Source organism: Oryctolagus cuniculus, chromosome 9, assembly GCF_051225735.1.
Source record: "Oryctolagus cuniculus isolate XC-2025 breed Fujian yellow rabbit chromosome 9, ASM5122573v1, whole genome shotgun sequence".
Classification (NCBI taxonomy): domain Eukaryota; kingdom Metazoa; phylum Chordata; class Mammalia; order Lagomorpha; family Leporidae; genus Oryctolagus; species Oryctolagus cuniculus.
In genome coordinates, this window is record NC_142875.1 from 34873606 (window position 1) to 34894100 (window position 20495).

Consider the following 20495-nt stretch of genomic DNA (forward strand, 5'->3'; position numbering starts at 1 on the left):
ACCAGAACTCTTGGGCTTTACCATGACTCCAGCCATCCTATTGGAACTTAGGAACTGAATTAGCAGTGAAAATGTCCAGTGAGCACCCAGTCCAACCCCTCACTGTGAAGATGAGAAAACGAAAGTCCAAATAGAAGAAAGTCTCAGACCACACAGATAAGGGGGTAAAGTCAGGCCAACACTCACATCTATGGACTCCGGTCTAGTTCTCTTTTATGTCTATTGTGCTATCCCTTGTGCATAAGAAAAGTAAATCCTTCCATTCTGTGGGAAAACTGTAAACCTAATGAACCAAATGGCACTTTCATTGTATCAGATATCATCGACTCAAGTCTTTACCTTTATTTTTGGCTGTGAGATAGTTAGTGCTAGATTTCTTTTCTTGAACCATCATTGGGTTCAGCATCAGTCTGCTGAAATGATGATTTTAATTATATGTCTAAGCATTGGTTAGCATGAAACAAAAAAGAGGAGCACATTAAATCTTACCATTGTACACTTTTTCCTGTTCCTGGATTCACTTTGATGAGGTTGTTAAGATTTTCAGACCTTTTAACAAAACAAACAAAGTCATGATAAATAAAAATGGAATTAAATCAATTGGCTGTTATTTGTTTATTTGAAAGACAAAGAGAGAGCTAGACAACTTCCTTCCATTGGTTTACTCCCCAAATACTTGGAAAACCTTGGAGTGGGCCAGGCAGAAGCCAAGATCCTAGAACTCAATCTGGGTCTGCCATATGTGTTGCAAGGACTCAAGTACTTGGGCCATCATCTGATTCCTCTCAGGGTATGTATGAGCATGAAGCTGGAATCAGAAGCTGAGCTGGGTCTGAACCCCAAGCATTCTGCCATGGAATCTGGGTATCCTGAGTGGCATCTTCACCACTGTAGAAAAACACCTAACTCTTAATTAACTGCTTTGATTTAAAGGATGCAGGTGCTCAAGATAAATTTTACTAAGTTCTTAGAGGAATTAATACCTATCTAGACCATCATTTAAATTTTTGTTTTGTTTGAGTAAGAGAGAGAGAGAGAGGGAAGAAGGGTGAGAGAAAAAGAGAGAGAGAGAGAGAGACAGAGAGAGAGAGAATCACCAATTGTTTGGTTCACTCTTCAAATGCCTGCAATAGATGGGGCTTGGTGAAGGTAAAGCTGGGAGCTGGAAACTCAATCTGGTCTCCTGCATAGGTGACACGAACCCCTACTAATTGTGCTATCACCAGTGCATCACAGGGCCTGTATTGGCATAACATTGGTGTCAGAAGCCAGAGTGGGGAATTGAACCCAGGTAAACCAATACGGAAATGCAGGCATCCTAACAAGCATCTTAACCACTAGGCCAAATGCCTTCTCCTACATACTTGGTATAGAGAGGAATTTATGACCTTCCTATAAATCGTGGATATGTTGGTTTAATTTCCCACTTACCTTCAAAACAAAACCATGAAATTAGGGCAAGATTTAATTTTTGTAAAATAATCAGTTCAGAAACAATGTAATGATTTGCCAAAAACTCTTACCAAGTCTCCTCAAGAATTGCATCTCTAGCGCTACAGTTAAAACTAAACTAGATAATAGCTTCCATTTGTAGTAGCTTTTTATTTTAAATAGAGTTTATATCCATCATTTCACTAGATCCTTATTAACCATGCAATGATAAAGATAGAACAAACATTATGATTCTCATTTTATAACTAAGGAAGCTGCAGTTCACATTCAAGGGACTTGTTCAAAGATACCCAGCTGGAGAGTAATGGATTTCAGACTTTCTGATCTTAATCCAAAGGTTTTTCAACACATCTTTTATGAGTGCCACAGATTGATGGCAAGGGGGAAGGAAGAGAGATAAGACACAATCCTCACCCTTGGTTACTTCTGTTTACTTCAGAGGTCACTTTGATGAGATTGTCAAGGCTCTGGCCCCTTTAAAACATTGAAAAAAATGATGAAGTTAAGAGTGGCTTGATAATAAATGGATTAAACTATCTCAGCAATAGTATAGACACTCATTAAGATCATACTGAAGAGGTAAAGATGGCTAAAGGTGACTATGTAGAAATAGGTAGATATTTATACCTCTCTGAAACTCACTGAGATTGGTAAAGCAATATTTTAATCCTGGAGCCATTTGACTCTAGCAAATATTGCATTAGAACTCTCCATATTTTGATGCATTTAATGCTATGCCCTTAATTTTTGCCAGGTACACAGAACATTATGTAATAGTCTATATATTGCTTTATGTAACATTTCAGAAGGTATATCCTGTTCACTTCCAATATGTTGTGGAACTCTAAAAGCAACTTTAGAGAATCCATATTTTGTAAAGTTGACATCCACCAGCAAGATTTCTATCACAAAACTGTATACAACCAACTTATATTTGACAAAGGAGCTAAAACCAATTCCTGGAGTAAGGATAGTCTCTTCAACAAATGTTGCTGGGAAAAATGGATTTCCACATGCAGAAGTATGAAGCAAGACCCCTACCTGACACCCTACATAAAAATCCACTCAACATGGATTAAAGAGCTAAATCTATGACCAGACACCATCAAATTATTAGATAACATTGGGGAAATCCTGAAAGATATAGGCACAGGCAAAGAGTTCTTGGAAAAGACCTCAGAGACACAGCCAGTCAAAGCCAAAATTAATGGGATTAAATCAAATCGAGAAGTTTCTGTACTGCAAAAGAAGCACTAAGAAAAGTGGAGAGGTAATTGACAGAATGGGAGAAATTATTTACAAACTATGTAACTGATAAAGGATTAATAACCAGAATAAAGAGATCAAGATATTACACAACAACAAAACAAACAATCCAGTTAGGAGATGGGCAAAGGACTTAAACAGACATTTTTCAAAAGAGGAAATCCAAATGGCCAACAGACACATGAAAAAATGCTCAGGATCACTAGCCATCAGGGAAATGCAAAACAAAACCACAATCACCTCACCTCACCCTGGTTAGAATGGCTTTCATACAGAAATCAACAAACAACAAATGCCTGCAAGGATGTGGGGTAAAAGGTACCCATATCCACTGTTGGTGGAAATGTAAACTGGTAAAGTCACTATGGAAAACTGTATACCTCAAAAATCTGAATATAGACCTACCATATGACCCAGCCACCCCATTCCTGGGAATTTACCCAAGAAAAATGAAATCAGTAAGTAAAAGAGTTAACTATACCCCAACATGTTTATTGCAGCTCAATTCACAATAGCTAAGACATGGAATCAACCTAAAAGCCTGTCAAGCAAAGACCGGATAAAGAAATTATGGGATATGTACACTATGGAATGCTACACAGAAGTTGTCATTTGCAACAAAATGGATGAATCTGGAGAACACCATATTTAGTGAAATAAGCTTGTCCCAAATACCATATGTTCTCCCTGATCTGTGAGAACTAATAGAGCACCTAAAATGAAATCTGTAGACGTGAATTGACACTTCAAGAAGGGATGACTTGAGCTGCCTTTGTTTGACTGTCAAAGAACAGTTTTGTTTTGTTTTTTTCTTCATACTATTTGTTGAACTCTTTACCTTACACAGAGTTAATCATATGCGTATAAAGTCAATTGAGAATTGATCTCAGTAAAAAATAAGAGTGGGAATAAGAGAGGGAGGAGTAAGTTTGTAACTGTATAGTTCTGCACACATTCCTATGGACTTACTTCTGAGGGTACAGTTTAAAAACTTGTCATGAGACCCCAAATCCCATTAAGTTGGGTGGCAAAAATGCCATCTTAAGTGTTAAAATGGTCATATTCAGTGTTAAAGTGAATACATAGATAGGATTAAGTGTTAAAGGATCATAAATAGGATCAAGTGTCTGATAATAATAACAGATAGAATTTAAAAAGAGAGAATGTTCCAACATGGGAAGCAGTCCAAACAGCAGACTCATAGAATGACAAATGCCCTAAATAGCACTCTAACCTCAGAATCAGCCCTTAAGACTTCCTGGTTTGGCCGAAAAACCCTTGAGAGTATTTCAGGTATGGGAAGCCAAGACACTGTGTCAAAAATGTTCTACATGAAGGATCTCTGTGAGTGAGATCCCAGCAGAAAGAAGTGGCCATCAAAGAAGAATATACTTTTCTTTAAAGGGAGGAGAGAACTTCCACTTTGCCTATGGTCTTGTCTAAATGCTGACTGAGTTTGTGGATTCAAAAGGCTTCCATAGCCTAGGCAGCTCATGTCAAGAGCCTCAGGTGGTCACTGACATCATGCATAAGAGTGTTAATTGTTAAATTAACAACAGGAGTCACTGTGCACTAACTCCCCATGTAGGACATCTGTCCTCAATGAGTTGTAATATGAGAGTTAACTGTAGAATCAGCTCCCAAACAGTTTTTGTGTGTGTGTGCATGTGTGTTCAAATTTTTGAAATCTTTACATAGTACAGAGTTGGTCTTTGGTGTACAAAGTTAATTGAAAATGAATCTTAATGGAGAATGGGACTGAGAAGGGGAGAAGGAGGAGGAGGAGGGGTGGGAGTAGGGGTGGGAGGGTGGGTATGATGGAAAGAATAACTATTTTCTTAAAGTTGTACTTAAGAAATTTGTATTCCTAAAAAAATTAATTTTTTAAAAACTGTATTGTGTGAAATATACAAATTTATTAAAATCCATGATGTGCAAACTGGTAACTGCTTTTAGTACTTACAAATGTGTGCTGCATTACAAACCTTGAGTAATTGTTTTGGTAACAAACAATAGAAAGATTAAAATCTATAGTTTCTGAAATGTTCTGAAACATGATAAGTTGACTATAATATAAAAATTCACAGTCACTTAAACCACTCTAGTGTTTTTTGTTACCCTTTAGTATATGCCTGCTTCTGATAATAAGGGAATTTTGTTTTTCTTATTACATCTACATGTGTTTTCCACATATGCAGCACCCGTAAATTGCTCCTTTGGTCTACAGAGGATACCACATGGAGCAAAGACCATACATAGGAAGGTACTTTTTCACTGTTTATCCACATTCTGTAACTCTGCTCAGATCATATCAAAAAAGCTCTGAGGTTTCATCTATATAACATCAAAGACACAGATATTTGGAAGCGAGCAGATGTTAACTTGGGTTTTTTTTCTATTTGTATCCAGATGTCGGAGATTGTGATATACAGACTAAAAGTAGCAATTAAAAAAAGTCTGAACCCTTTTAATGCAAAGAACAAAACAACCCCAGTAGAAACAACCACTCAATTCCAGATTACTCCCTGGTTGACTTTGCAATAAATGAAGTATGTGGGATTTTTAACACCAGTGACAGAGGAAAAAAAATTTCTGTATTCTATTTCCAGATATAAGTATGCAGAAAAATAACAAAACAGTAAGCATTATAACTACTTCCTTTGTTTGTATTGGTTGTAGAGTTCACTTCATTGTCAAGACTTTGATCTGTTAAAACATTAAATAAAGCACCTAACAGTACATATTTTACAGTTCATAAAGTCAAAAAAGTGAGCTGAATACTGTGGTAACCTGATTAATGTACTAATGTAGTATAATGAAAACTGTGTGAAGCAATGCCTCATAGTATATATTTATATATTCAGTATTTATGTATTTTTGAACCCACAAATACTTTGGAAAATCCACTATAGGCAAGACCCTGCCCACGTGCTGGGACAGGATTAGCTCTCATGGGGTCGCCATTTTAACTTGGAAGAGAGATAGGCAATAAACAAATGTATCCATAAAGTCTGTGGATGGGGCAGGCATCTGGCCCAGTGAGTAAGATGCTGACTGAGATGCCTGCATCCCATGTCAGAGTGCCCAAGCTGGAATCCATAGCAGGTGCTCAGCAAATGAACCAGCAGAAGAAAATATTCTCTTGTGCTGTCTTTTTATGACTTTCTCTACCTCTCAAATTAAAAATATATATATATAGACAAATGAAATTAAAATGTAAGTTTATTTTGATGCAAAGAAATTGTGCATAGTTTTTTCATAATATGCATTTATCCATGAACTTTTTGAAGAACCCCTCCTATGTACAATTTCAAAAATTATTTCAGGAAAATATGCTTACTTTTAATTCCATCTGTCCACAAACTTTTTGAAGAATTCTTGCAAAATTTAGTATACAAATGCATGCCACAATTTCAGATAAAAATATATGCTGTGAAAAAGAAATTCTAAAAAGTGCCTGGGGCCTGTAGTACTGCAGTGTATGAGGGGATGGTGATTTAATTATGTTCAGCGGCCAGAAAAGATCTGTTTGACAGGGTGACCATAGAGCTAGGGCATCCTAAGCAGGGAACAGCAGAAGCAGAAGCCTTACTGCAGGAGTGAGCCTGAAAGAAAAAGATCCCTTTGGCTGGGTTTTATTGAGAAAGAAAAGGCCATCACTGACTTAGAATTTTATCCTCTCTGAGGTGGGAAAACATTGAAAGCTTTTTAATAAAGAGAGGATTTTATATTTTTTTAATTTTTATTTATTTATTTTTTTGACAGGCAGAGTGGACAGTGAGAGAGACAGAGAGAAAGGGCTTCCTTTTCTGTTGGTTCACCCTCCAATGGCCGCCGCGGCGGGTGTGCTGCGGCCGGGGCACCACGCTGATCCGAAGGCAGGAGCCAGGTGCTTCTCCTGGTCCCGACCGGGACTAGAACCCGGTGTGCCAGCGCCACAAGGCAGAGGATTAGCCTAGTGAGCCGCGGCGCCAGCGAGAGGATTTTATTTTTAAGAGATATATATAGAACTTCAATATGTATAGGAAAAGGAAATGACTAACGCTATCTTTAAAGGACCCCAGAAACCGATGCATACTAATGTATATACATGCACTGCATATATGCTTACACACACTCAGGTGCACATATATCCATATAAATACACATTTATATACACACAGATGCATGAACATACTCAACCGTACATGAACACACAAGCATGTATGTAGTTATACATGTATACACATGTATACATGTATACATGTATAACTACATACATGCACATACCCATGTGCATTTACATTCATACATAGATATACATCTACTTGAGTGCACACAAACATGCATGCCCAAGAACATACAAATGCAGACAAGCATTTGTTTACATGTATAAATGCTTGAGGATGCCTCAAAAGTTCATGGAAAAAATGAACAAAAAGTATAAGTTTGTTTGGTGCAAAAATTTTTTTGAAATTCATGCAGTTTTTTATAATATGCATTTTCAATGCATTTTTGAAGCCTCTACGTATGCAGGGATTTGAAAATTCTTTGCCCCTAAATAAGGTTTTCACAACTTTTTGAAGTACTCTTGTAATGTACACTTGGGCATATACATACATAAATACACCAACATGGGAAAAGCAATGTCACAATTTGAAATATTCTCTTTAATGAAAATTTGAGAGGAAAACTCTGATTTTTCAAGAAAAGTTACACTAAATATTTGAACACTAAATCATTAAGAAAGCATTATTCACCTGAACTTTTATTTCTTTAACAATTAATTATATCTTCCACATGCCAGCATGAAAGTATTATGGTCCCTTTTTTGTAGGTAAGTAAATTGAGGCACACTTGAACAAATGAGGGGGTCAGAATTTGAACCCAAGTCTTTCAGACTCCTTGTTCACTACCTCAGGTTACCTCCCTGAAAAAACTAGGTAGCCAAAGAAATCAATAGATCTCTAGTCTTTGGTTTGCACAGTTATGTACATCTCTCAATCACTGGATGTCTGTGCTTCCAACCTGGTCACACAACCAAGAGCATGATAGCATGACAGTGCACAGCAGCTTTTAGCTGGCTAAACTGTTGCTCTGTCAGCAGGGCCCACAAGCATCCACAGTGGCACATTTCAGAACCAACAAATAATACCATGTACTGAGCTAACTGGATGAAACGGAGTTCAAGGGAAATCACACGGAGTTATCTGGTATTCTGTTTTCAGTAACTTGCCAACAAGCTCCATTTCAACAATATCCTGTCTGCTTTTCAAAAAATAAAAGCAAGAGGACATAAGCTCTCAAGACCTGACAATTCATGGATAAGAGAACTCTCTTAAAGAGGTTCACTTTATTAAGCTCTTCATCTTTAAATACATACCACACTACAAACACATAAATACACTAGATACAAATACACTACACATGTACACACAGTTCACAAAAACACACAAGCTACTTAATATGTGCACACATATATTTGTACCCCCATATGCACCTATACACATACTAGTTATATATACACACATCACCTATACGTGTACTTAAAAACATGCTTATATACATATTATCCATACACAAATAAATCACACTTACATACAGTATTTACACATATACACACATATACTAACACACATATATTCTCCAAATACATACAAAGGAATAAGCTGTTTAACTCACCATAGAAGATCAGTCAAAATTCCCCTTTAATTTCTCATGATCATTTAAAACTAAACTTTACCCAAGAATTAAACACAAGAGGCTTCTGCGCATTACTTGTATGGACATGCTTACCTTGCTGTCCTGAATATAAGCACTTAGAGTTCTAATGTGCTCATAAATACCAGACAAAGTGGGGAGGAGGAAGCTTAAATGTCTTACCTCTTGATATTTTTATTTGTTTCAGGATTCACTTTAATAAGTCCATCAGGGTCTTGTTTCCTTTAAATAAGGAAATTAGTCTTAATGAATGTCATTAAAATAAAACATGATCAAGTGAATAATGGTTGGGAAAATTAATAAACACACAAGTACTCTATATCAACACGAATATTCAAAGCGAAATGCAAATGAAAATTTTTCTCTTATATCTTGAGCTGAAGACCATTTAAGGTTGCTTACTTGCTACCAACAAATGTATAATTTGTTTTGCTGTGTTCTCAGGATGTATGTTATCTGTTACTTAACAAATTCAGTATTGCACTCAGATACATCTTGACAAAACATCCTAAAGAGGCAGCATTGAGGTCATGTGAGTTAGATTAAATTCTATACTGGATCCAGAGAGAATACAAATTTCTACTCAACAAAACAGACATAATTGCTTATTATGTTTTTAAATAAGAACAATGTTAAGAATAACAATTTAATTATAACACCTTAATAATATTAAAAATAATCTTTATGCATCACTCCCTCCCCTCTGCTCTCCCCAGCCTCTGGCAATCACATTATGCTCTCAATTCTATGAGACCAACATATTTAGATTACAATGAGAATATTAAGAATGTATCTGTCTTCATACAAACCACTATTCCTAAACCTTTTAATATATCATTTGAATAGATTATACCCTAACAAAAAGCAAAAAATTAGCAAATAGTAGGAAAAGCAGTGATTTACTTCTCAAAGGGAAATATGTCAGCCCATTGAAATGCATGCAGTGATACCAAAAGGAGCATAGGTGGGCCCCAGGGCAGGCAGTAGGGGAGGCAGAAGCATTGTGATTGTGTACTGGTGCCAGGTCATCACAGTGCCAGCAGGAGACAAAGTGGTGCTGAGTCACTACTCTGGGAGGCAGGGGCCTGCCAGCTTGCCCCCTGGGCTGCCTGCAGACACCCTTCTCAGATAAACTGATGTACAAGAGTTGCGTACTCGGCTCACTCTTGGCTATCTTTATCATTTTAGAAATCCACTGTGAAAATGTCAAAACTGTGCTTGCTGTGGACACACAGAAATTCAGTAACTCCTCTCTAAAGTCAACCAAAGACTAAATCTGGCAGGAAGGCCCTCGCTACTAAACATTAGGGAAATTTTTCAAAAATAAAAAGTTTTATTGTGTCAAGGATGGATGGTCTTGTGGCAAATATTTATTGTCCAATTCCATGCTAATAAAATATGCTTATATAACTAAAAGATCAAATCATTTTATTTTATTTTCACTTACAGAAGCCATATTTAAAGACACTAATAAGTCTTACCTAGTGGTACTTTCATTTTCTTTGGGATTCACTTTGATAACATTATCAAGGTCTTTACTGCTTTAAAATAAAAAAGTTTAGATCAGTATCAGAATAATCCCATAGTATTCACATACACATTGCATATTCTTGCTGATTTGCTTCAGCTTTTGGAAAAATTATACTGATATTATATTGACTTTTATTATAAAAATTTACCTAATGATAATAAGTTAGTCTCTAGGATTTTATTGAACTGTAAATATATTTTTGAGCTGTAAATGTAAATTTAGGTAGAATACACTGCTGGCCCTTCAAATTGAAGGTCTGGGCCAGAGAGCAGACACAGAAGAGAGAAGACAAACTCAAAGCTGTGATGTCTTCAGTCTTGCTGAGAAGAGCACAGAACCAACCTGGGACAAAATAACAAAGACTCAGGAACATCATGCAGTTCTCACCCTCTGCTGATCTTATTGGTCCCAACATTCACTTTGACAATGGATTCAGGATCTCGGCTTTTTTGGAAGAAAATATCAAAACCTTATGTTACTTAGGTTACATACAACCTAGAAATCTAAATAAGACCAAATGACCAATATGACATTTGATGTAATTATCATTAGTTTATCTTTATTAATTTCTGCCATAGTGCAAAACAACCTAAAACAACATGCCTCTCACTTTGCAATATTGTCCTTTTCACTTTCTAATTTATGTAAAAATTTAACTCATTGTTTAATTATTTAAGAAAATAAAGAATCAGCATTGCTGTAGCAGGTTTCTCCTTCATGTACATAATAAAATACAAATATGTGGTCCTTTGGCAGTAGCACTCATCATATCACTTAATTTAAAGACTTATTTTTTATTTATTTGAAAGGTAGAGTTACAGAGAGAGGCGGGAGGGAGACACACAGAAAGATCTTCAATCCATTGGTTCACTCCGCAAATGGCTATAAGACCAGGGCTGGGTCATTCTGAAACCAGGAACCCAGAGCTTCTTCTGAGTCTCCCACATGGGTGCAGGGTCCCAAGCACTTAGGCCACTTTCCCCTGCTTTCCCAGGTAACCAGCAGGGAGCTGGATCTGAACTGGAGCAGCAGGGTCTCAAACCAGTGCCCATCTGGGATACCGGCACTACAGGTGGCAGCCTAACCCACTACACCACAACAATGGCCCCACTCATCATATGCTTTTTGCCTACTTGTTCTGATGGGCCTAAATAGGAAAATAGTTCATCCGTGGTAGAGAAAACCTCAGCACACTCCTTTCTAAAGAGATATATAAAAAGGGATCCCCTTAAGACAGGAACTTTTCTCACCCTTTCTTGTTTTTGTCAGTTGCTTGATTAATGAAACTTCTAGGACTTGCTTTCTTTAATATATTGGTGAGGAGCACCACAGCACTGGCACCGCAAATAAATCTTCTAAAAAAATAACCGACGGGGCCGGCGCCTGGCGCAGTAGTTTAGTCCTCTGCCTGTGGCTCTGGCATCCCAATGGTTGCTGGTTCTAGTCCTGGCTGCTCCTCTTCCAATCCAGCTTTCTGCTGCGGCCTGGGAAAGCAGTAGAAAAATGGCCCAAGTGCTTGGGCCCCAGCACCCCCATGAGAGACTAGGAAGAAGCTCCTGGCTCCTGGCTTCGGATCAGTGCAGCTCTGGCCATTGTAGCCATTTGGGGAATGAACCAACAGATGGAAGATCTTTCTCTCTGTCTCTCCCTCTCACTCTCTGTAACTCTACCTCTCAAATAAATAAATAAAATCTTCAAAAAAAATTAAAAAATAGCTTTGACCATAGAAATAATTATCATGATAAGAAGGTAAATTTAATGACTAACCAAATACGAAGAAAAGAATCTGTAGAGATTTCATAAATTCTTACCCTTTGTCACTGCTGAGTGTTCTGGGATTTTCTTTAATGAAATTGTCAAGAGTCTGATTTCTTTCAACATGAAAAATAATATCAATTATAAGTCAGTTTTCTAAGATATCAATATCTCTAGAATCATAAGTTAACCACACAAATGTTAGATAATTAATTAACCCATTTTATGGCACAAAATAAATCAAAGCATAGCTTTTGACCTTTAGAGATTTACAAATACATATGTAGACCTATGCATATAAAGTGACTCAACCGGCTCACTAGGATAATCCTCCACCTGCAGCACCGGCACTGCGGGTTCTGGTCTCGGTTGGGGTGCCAGATTCTGTCCCAGTTGGCCCTCTTCCAGTCCAGCTCTCTGCTATGGTCCAGGAGTGCAGTGGAGGATGGCCCAAGTGCTTGGGCCCTGCACCCACATGGGAGACCAGGAGGAAGCACCTGGCTCCTGGCTTTCGCGGCCATTTAGGGGGTGAACCAACAGAAGGAAGACCTTTCTCTCTCTGTCTCTCTCTCTCACTGTCTAACTCTGCCTGTCAAAAAAAAAAAAAAAAAGTGATTCAACCAAGATCCCAACTCAAAAGTACTTTAGTATACTCTAAAGACTCATGAATGAGGGGCTATGTTCCAAGTATCTAAATGTCTTATAGCAAATACATTTAATTGAGAAATCAGCCTATTGTCCACTACGTAACAATCAGTTGGGTTTCTTTCACTTTTAGATATAAAAGGGAATTGGAGGTCATGCAGGTCATAGTCTGCATTTTATGGGATAAGTCTCCAGATTTTAGGTGACTTGCCCAGGGTCAACCAGATTGATGCTGGAGGTAGGAACAGTACCAGAACAAACACACACACTCCAATCTCCTGACCCTGACCCCCTACCTCTTGATGGTAGGCCTGTTCCACTAGCTTTCCAGACACTTGCTCTGAGAAGGCATCTCCCTCCAAAAATAGGATACAGACTAGGGTTCAGTTAATATGGCTGCCCTGACTTCCCCAAAGCTTACCCTTTGCCATCTTTGTCAATCGGAGCAGTCATAAAGATGAGACTTTCAAGGCTTTTGGCTCTGTAAACAGAGGAATTCAAATTTAAAAAAGGAAGGAAGGAAGGAAGGAAGGAAGGAAGGAAGGAAGGAAGGAAGGAAGGAAGGAAGGGAGGGAGGGAGGGAAAACATGCACATTGAAATGAAATTGTGTGGTATCTTGAAAGGTCAGACACAATAAACATTCTCCATGAATTGCTCATTCGTTCTTATTGCATGGAAGAGCAGAAATCCTTCCGGGCAATTATGTCTGAACTAAACGTACAATGCTGAGAGCACTACCCCATCTGCTAGTCGATTTCTGTGCCAGAGGATGCAACCACCTTCCAGCTAATGTCTGAAAGAATAAGGAAAGCAACCTGGGAGATGAGACTTTCAGATTAGAGACAGATGCACTTACCTTTTCTCCGTTTGCTCCACCTTTGGATTTGCTCTGAAGAGACCATCGAGACCTTGATTTCTTTAAATATATTGATTAAAAAATATTATCAGTGGCAAGAAGAAACACTTAACTCTATAAAAATACAGACTAGTTTACTCCTGAGACAGATAATGGGAGTAGGTTGGGAAAAATGATTTCAACTGGGGCCAGCACTGTGGCATAGTAAATTAACCCTCCAACTGCAGAACTGGAGTCCCATATGGGTGCCAGTTTGAGTCCCAGCTGCACCATTTCCAATCCAGCTCCTTGCTAGTGTGCCTGGGAAAACAGTGGAAGATGGCCCAAGTGCTTGGGCTCCTGTACCTGCGTGAGAGTTGCAGAGGAAGCACCTGGCTCCTGGCTTTGGATCAGCCCAGCTCCAGCCACTGTGGCCATTTGGGGAATGAACAAGTGGATGGAAGACCTCTCTCTCTGTCTGTCTGTAATGTTACCTCTCCAATAAAGAAATAAAAATCTTAAAAAATAAAATAAATTGTTAAACCAATGGATAAAAGACCTCTCTCTGTCTGTAACTCTGCCTCTCAAATAAATAAATAAGTCTTTTTAAAAAAAGAGTTCAACTCCTGAAACTGTCATATTCCAATCAGGTATTTTCATACCCTCAAAATCTCAAAATAAATTACAGTAGATCTCAGAGAAAATAAAATAAAAAATATAAACTGGGCATCTGCTAGGCATACTAGCTCCATAGATGTGTTGTTTTGGTTAAGGGAGTACTCCTATTATTAATGTGAGCTGGTGTTGATAGAGATGACCATGAGAAACCTGAATTTCCTGAATCTCCTTAAAATGCCCTCCATACCAGGCTCAAATTCCTGTATGGCAACACTCAGGTAAAACTGTGAAACAGCTGCACGCCTTGGATGGGACATTCACTATCCTTTTGGCCTGGTTCCATACCACCTATGTCTCCTACAGTGGGAACACCTGCCTGGCCTTGGCAGCCAGAGGGGTCTGTTACTTCTGATTTAAAATTTCATCTCTAAACTAGGCAGCTATTTGGCACAGCCAAATAAAGCTAGAGCTTTAGGATTTCTGAATCCCATATCTGAGTGCCTGGTTTGAGTCCCAACTCTATTTCCCACCCAGCTTCCTACTAAAGTGCAAATTAGGAGGCAACAGGAGATGACTGTAGCACGTGGGTCCCTGACACCCATAGTGGGGACCCAAACTGAGCTCCTGGCTCCTGGTATTTTGTTTGGTCCAAACCTGGCTATTGCAGACAGTGGGGGAAAGAATCAGTGATGGAAAATCTCTATCTCTATCTATCTCTCTGCCTATCAAATAAATCAAATGAATAAATAAAACTAAGGAAATGCATCTCTTTGTAAATGAGGAAACTCAAGAGCAGCAAGTTGAAGTGACTTGTTCATAGCTAAGCCTACAGATCATTATTGTCAGAACAGGGTATGGAAACTACATCTTGCGATCCTCAGATCAATCAATTTGACATTTTTTGCTTTGTTGTCTCCTTTATTTTGTTCCCTATTATTTAGTAGATTACTATATGAGGAAACAGAGATAATTAAAATTATATATACCCTTAATACAAGCCTCAATTATTCACTTTTCTCTGTTATTCTATTCTAAGTTATGTGACTATAAGTGATTCAAAATAAGGAGATAAGACTAACTAATGGCCAGCGCCGTGGCTCAATAGGCTAATCCTCCGCCTGCGGCACTGGCACACTGGGTCTAGTCCCAGTCGGGGTGCTGGATTCTGTTCCAGTTGCTCCTCTTCCAGTCCAGCTCTCTGCTGTGGCCCAGGAGGGCAGTGGAGGATGGCCCAAGTACTTGGGCCCTGCACCCACATGGGAGATTGGGAGAGGCACCTGGCTCCTGGCTTCGGATCGGCGCGGTGTGCCGGCCGCACCGGCCATTGGGGGGTGAACCAAAGGCAAAGGAAGACCTTTCTCTCTGTCTCTCTCTTTCTCACTGTCCACTCTGCCTGTCAAAAAAAAAAAAAAAAAAAAGACTAACTAACAAGTGATTTTTTTTATTATGGTTAAACTAAAAGCATTCAGGAATTAAACCAAACTCTGTTTATATAATAGCATATTAATATTTCAGGAATATAAATGCAGTTACCTATATAACTACCTTAACAGATGAATGGAGTATGGAAATGAAAAACACATTAATATCAGTATATTTGTACATTAATAACCATTTATAATGTGAAGAAACAACGATGACTTCTGCCAGCTTTTTACTCAGGATTTGTAGGATATCTTTGACTAGGCTGGTGGGTAGGTTCTAATGCACAAAGACTGAAGAGATATGTTATAATGTGCAATTCAGGAACAAAGCAAAAATAAAAATCTTACCTATTCAAGCTTTTGTTCATTTTGATGAGATTATCCAATTCTTCACTTTGGGAAGAAAAAATTTCACATTAATAAAAGCTTATCTAGAGTCAGAGCAGATTAGCCTTAAGGTAACTGATTTCTCCAAAACATGACGCACACCCCGCATTCATCATCTGTGGAAGTCCTGTTTATCCTTTGAAGCTCTCCTCAGATGCTACTTTTCCCAAGAAACCTTCCCTATCCCTCTAACTGAGAAAGTCCCTTATGTTTTTGGAACCCTTGAGGCTTCTTTCTTTCTTCCTTTCTTTTCTTTTCTTTTCTTTTCTTTTCTTTTCTTTTCTTTTCTTTTCTTTTCTTTTCTTTCTTTCTTTTTCTTTTTTTTTTTTTCTTTTTGCAGCTCCTTTATGGAACTTGTTACTAGCCTTCGTATTGTAGCTATTGCACACTTGTCTCATGTGATTGCCTCTGCCCCTACACATATCTTAAAATATACAACTGTATCTTATAATTGCACCTTCTTCAGTCATTAACATTATGTCTTTCATATGTTAGATGCTTAAAACACATTTTAATAGAATCTATGAATATATATATATATCAACTAATTACAGATTCTTTCTTTGCACAACACATTTACACTAAGTAGCTAATGGAAAACACTTGTTCATCTGGCTTCTTTTTTGAATTCCACTCTCAACCTCATACTAGGTCAGCTAAATTTGCTACTCTGTTTCCATACTGGAGAACTGCAAAGCTCCTTCTGGCTGCATTTTTAGAAGCAAGCTATTTAAGCTAAACTCCTGGGTATGGGTATTCCCCTTAATCCATGTGGGCTCAGCTCCCTTCCCCAAGCAGCCTGGGGAGGAGGATGGAATCAGGGGTCTGCTCCTAGCTTCACCTCCCCGTGCACTCCTTACCCCATGCCCTCTCTCTAGCTTGCCTGTTTTTCTCTCCTGACCCCCAGTCTCACTTATTTTGCATGCCTCATCCAGTTTTCCCATTTACAAATCTTGGTTCTTCCTTCTTTCTGCTCTAGAGCCACATGTGTTCCAAGCTTTCTCAATGTTCTTTTTCCCTTCTTTCCTTCTTTGAAACAGCTCTGGCATTGAAGAGAAGGCCATAAGATCAAGTAACTTGGTAGTTTACAGTTTTCCAAGTCAGGGAACCTGAATTCCAGTCTGAGGGAAATCAAGTATTCACCAGTGACCCTGGGCGAGCTTCCTAACCTCTTGCTGACTCAATTTTCCCACCTATAAATCACAACACTGGGGCCCATGTTGTGGTGTAGCAGGTAAAGCTGCTCCCTGTGATGGCAGCATCCCATTTGGGCACCTGTTTGAGACCTGACTACTCCACCTCTGATCCAGCTTCCTGCTAATGGCATGGAAAAAACAATAGAGGATGGCCCAAGCCCCTGGGCTCCTGCACCTATGTGGGAGACCTGGAAGAAGCTCCTGACTCCTGGCTTTGGCCTGACCCAGCCCAAGCTGTTGCAGCCATTTGGGGAGTGAACCAGCAGATTGAAGAGCTCTCTCCCTCTGTTTCTTCCTCTCTCTGACTGTAACTCTGCCTCTCAAATAAATAAATAAATAAATCTTTTAAAAAACAGTACAATAATTGTACCCATCTCAGAAAAGAATCAATAAGCACTGAATACAAAGTGGTTAGCATGATACTTGGCAAGCCATACACTTTCAATTGTTTGGCCATTTTAATAAACAGTACTCAGTCAATATTACATTTCTCATTTAATAAAAGATTGCTATATTTATTGTTCAAATGGCATTTAGAGACACTAAGACTTTGGCTTAGCCTTAGGGAAATAGAGTTGCCAAGACACTTAGTGCTTTGAAGATGCTTGGCATAACATTATTGCAAGAATAGCTGCTGAGGGCAGTCCCCTTAGAGACTCTAAAAATACTTTAAATTAACAGCCATCACAAAGATGAATCCTTTCAAGCAGCATTATATTTTAAATGGCAGAACTGAGGGCTGAGAATAAATACTAAAATACAAAAGTTGCTCACAAAAAATTATTTAGCATCCTATGCTTGTCTGGGAAAAACACTACCCACTCCCAAACTCCGTGATTGTTTCTTGCTTGAAATTCTACCTGCCAAAGCCAAGGTTGAGAATTTGTTCACATCCCTAAGGGAAACAGCGAACCTAAGAATCCTGTAAATGTTAGTCCCAGATCTTTCTGACTGGTATGAGTCACAATAATGAGATTCACAGGATTGGCAGTGGCTCATGTTTATCTCAAGAGAATTAGCATAAATCATGAGAAGCCACTCTTTGGTAAGTTAAGTAAAGTGGAGACAGTATTCTCAATACAGGACTTGAGCCTTCAAAATGATTGTAAATTGATGAAAGCTTTGGATATTAAGTTTCACCATTGCATTTGTAGCAAATTAAATGCTCTTAATCAGATAGCAGTAACAGTCCATTTTTACAAAGAGCGGCTCAAATAAAGCCATTTCCCATCCCCTGTGGATACTCCACAGTAACAATACTCTGTGACGATGCCACAGATATATTTCCTGGTCCCTGTCAAAGCAGCAGCATCTCTGTGATGAATGTATCATGCTGTGAGATTGTGCCTAGGGACTGGGGACAGGAAAATTAGACTAACTGCTGCTCGTATTGTTTTGTTTGACTTACACTAACTCACAATTTCCCTTTAGCATCATTCACCTATTTCTCCCTCAAATATCCTGATCACCTACCAAAGCACTATCCAATCCCTACTGAAAAACAATACTTCAAAAAAAAAATTCAGTAGAATTACACATCTAGGTACTTAAATAAGTAAGAGAAGAAATGGAAATGGAACATTCAGGATACTTTCTAAATCTTAGTCTGGAGATCATACAGATGTATGCAACAAAACTGACCATGAGTTAGGTGTTGCATGAAAGGTGGGGCTATCATAGCTTAGAGAGGCCAAAGTCACATCATGCTGGATCACTCAGGGAAAAGTCTACCCAGGAGGGCATATTTGATCTGGATTTTGAAACACTGGTAGGACGTGGATGGATTTACATAGTAGTCCATAAAAGGCCAATCTGACATAAGCAAAGGCAGAGAACTTAGACAAGAAATGGTTTAGCCTGATATTGAGTGTAAGATAAATTTAAGAGTAAAGTCAGAAACACCTCTGGAACATGAGACTGGAGCAAGGGAATTGAGTGAGATTATATGTAATTGAGTGGGCAGTGGAGAGCTGATGCAACTACTGTTTGAGAAGAACCTTAGGGAGAAAATGCCAGCATTAACAAGAAGTAATAGTTTAGTGGAAGGAGATTGAGGGACTGTAAGTAAATCAAGGCCTGAAATGGGGTAAGGCCATGTGTGTATGAGGGTATTTTAGATATGAATATATACATTTATATGTGAATTCATATATGCTTGATACTACATGGAGGAGTGTTAGAGACAAAGAAGGGTCAAGAATGATTCTAGAATGGTAAGCCTGCTGGAATCAGAAGACAGAACAATCAGGAAATGGCATATTTGGGAAGGAAGGAAGTTGAAGAAGGCCTAGGACATCCTCTGTGGGAGTGCTGAAGAGACAGTCACGTAAATAAAGAACAGGAGGCTTGGAATGAGATTTGGCAGCTGGGGTCACAGGGAGGGGGAAATTGCCAGTGGAGGAAGCAGAGGCAGAAGACTGTCTGGCCATAGACGTCAGCTGTGCCCGTTGCTCAGGGGCACTTACGCAGACACACGGATGCTTTCCCCGTTTAAATTATTTATAATTAACAGCCCTGGGGTTTTGTTCAGACTTAGAACTTTCAAAGGTGCTGGTAAAGCATTTTTGAAAAGCAATGAGAAGAAAAGCTCAAAAGCTCCAAGGTCTCACCCTTTGTCGGTTTTCTGAAGGGAAGTGGCCATTTTGACAATGTTATCAAGATCCTGACGCCTTCAAACAATGAGAAAGAACAGGTTAATCACAGTCCTGCTGTCCTTGAAGGGGCTCAAACTTCTCATCTGCTTCTCATGAAGAAGTGTTACATAGTGGTCAGATGGTGTTCAGGAATGATCAAGCTAGCAGAGTTCTATCATATCAGCTCATGGCACACATAAACACACAGCCTCTATTCCTGTTCATTCCCTCTCTCTCTCTCTCTCTCTCTCACACACACACACACACACACACACACACACCATTCTTGTCCTCCCACACCTGGGTGTTGGCTCTGCCATCTAGCACTCACTGAAATAACATTTGTAATGGCTTCTCTCATGTTCTATATTTCAAAAAGGACACAAAAAAGAAAATTTAGTTAACTGCACAAGTAAGCACAGAAATGAGTTCAAAAGATTTTCTCCCAGAGCCAAAGAGCCTTAAGCAAGTCCAGACAATTAATTAGTCCCTAAATAAGGATGAAAATATCTGCCTTTTTAGGCTTCCAAAGGGCCAGAAAGTATATATTAAGCTACAAGATAGAAGGAAGCCCCCGAGAGATAAAGGGTTTGCATAGACACTGACCTCCCTGGATCATCAAGAGGAATAATTAGGAAAATCCTTATAGATAACTCTTTAATTAATCTCCATGTTTCACAAATGTCTCATAGAATATTGATAGAGTTCCATAAAGAAGGGATTTTTGTGGGGTGGGATGTGTGGCTTATTTTTAGACTCAGAATATATATAAGCACATTGAAGTATCCTGAAGCAGGACTTTCTTGAGGCACAGGACTCTATTTAATGGTGTTTCCTAAAGGCACTGGTCTGGTAAGCTCTTCTTTCTCAAAACATGTGCTGAGTCCTTGTGGCATATGGAACCCAGTTTGGGAACTGCTGCCAGCTGTATTTGTTCCTAGGTACAAGGGACATGTGACTCTCCTGAAAGGTAAGGCGTTCACACGGTGTATGCTTCTGGCTGGGACTCTCCTGACAGTCAAAGGGAATGCCATTTTTATGAACGTATGTAA

At 38.8% G+C, this 20495-nt stretch overlaps 1 protein-coding gene across 14 annotated transcripts in view; it reads right to left on the reverse strand.

Moving 5' to 3' along the window:
• The window catches only part of SCEL (sciellin), a 115802-nt gene that overhangs the window by 42455 nt on the left and 52852 nt on the right, over positions 1 to 20495 (reverse strand). For 6 of the 14 annotated variants that reach the window (XM_089303541.1, XM_089303540.1, XM_089303544.1 and 3 more), the window contains 10 exons: positions 19420 to 19479; positions 15576 to 15620; positions 13207 to 13266; positions 12771 to 12830; positions 11761 to 11820; positions 10337 to 10393; positions 9900 to 9956; positions 8581 to 8640; positions 1867 to 1926; positions 490 to 549 (listed from right to left, as the gene is read on the reverse strand). In XM_089303541.1, coding sequence (XP_089159667.1) covers positions 490 to 549; positions 1867 to 1926; positions 8581 to 8640; positions 9900 to 9956; positions 10337 to 10393; positions 11761 to 11820; positions 12771 to 12830; positions 13207 to 13266; positions 15576 to 15620; positions 19420 to 19479 — 579 coding nt within the window. Of the gene's footprint in view, positions 1 to 489; positions 550 to 1866; positions 1927 to 8580; positions 8641 to 9899; positions 9960 to 10336; positions 10394 to 11760; positions 11821 to 12770; positions 12831 to 13206; positions 13267 to 15575; positions 15621 to 19419; positions 19480 to 20495 lie in introns of all 14 variants that reach the window. The other 8 variants (XM_089303538.1, XM_017343541.4, XM_008260073.5 and 5 more) reach the window with 3 other exon arrangements.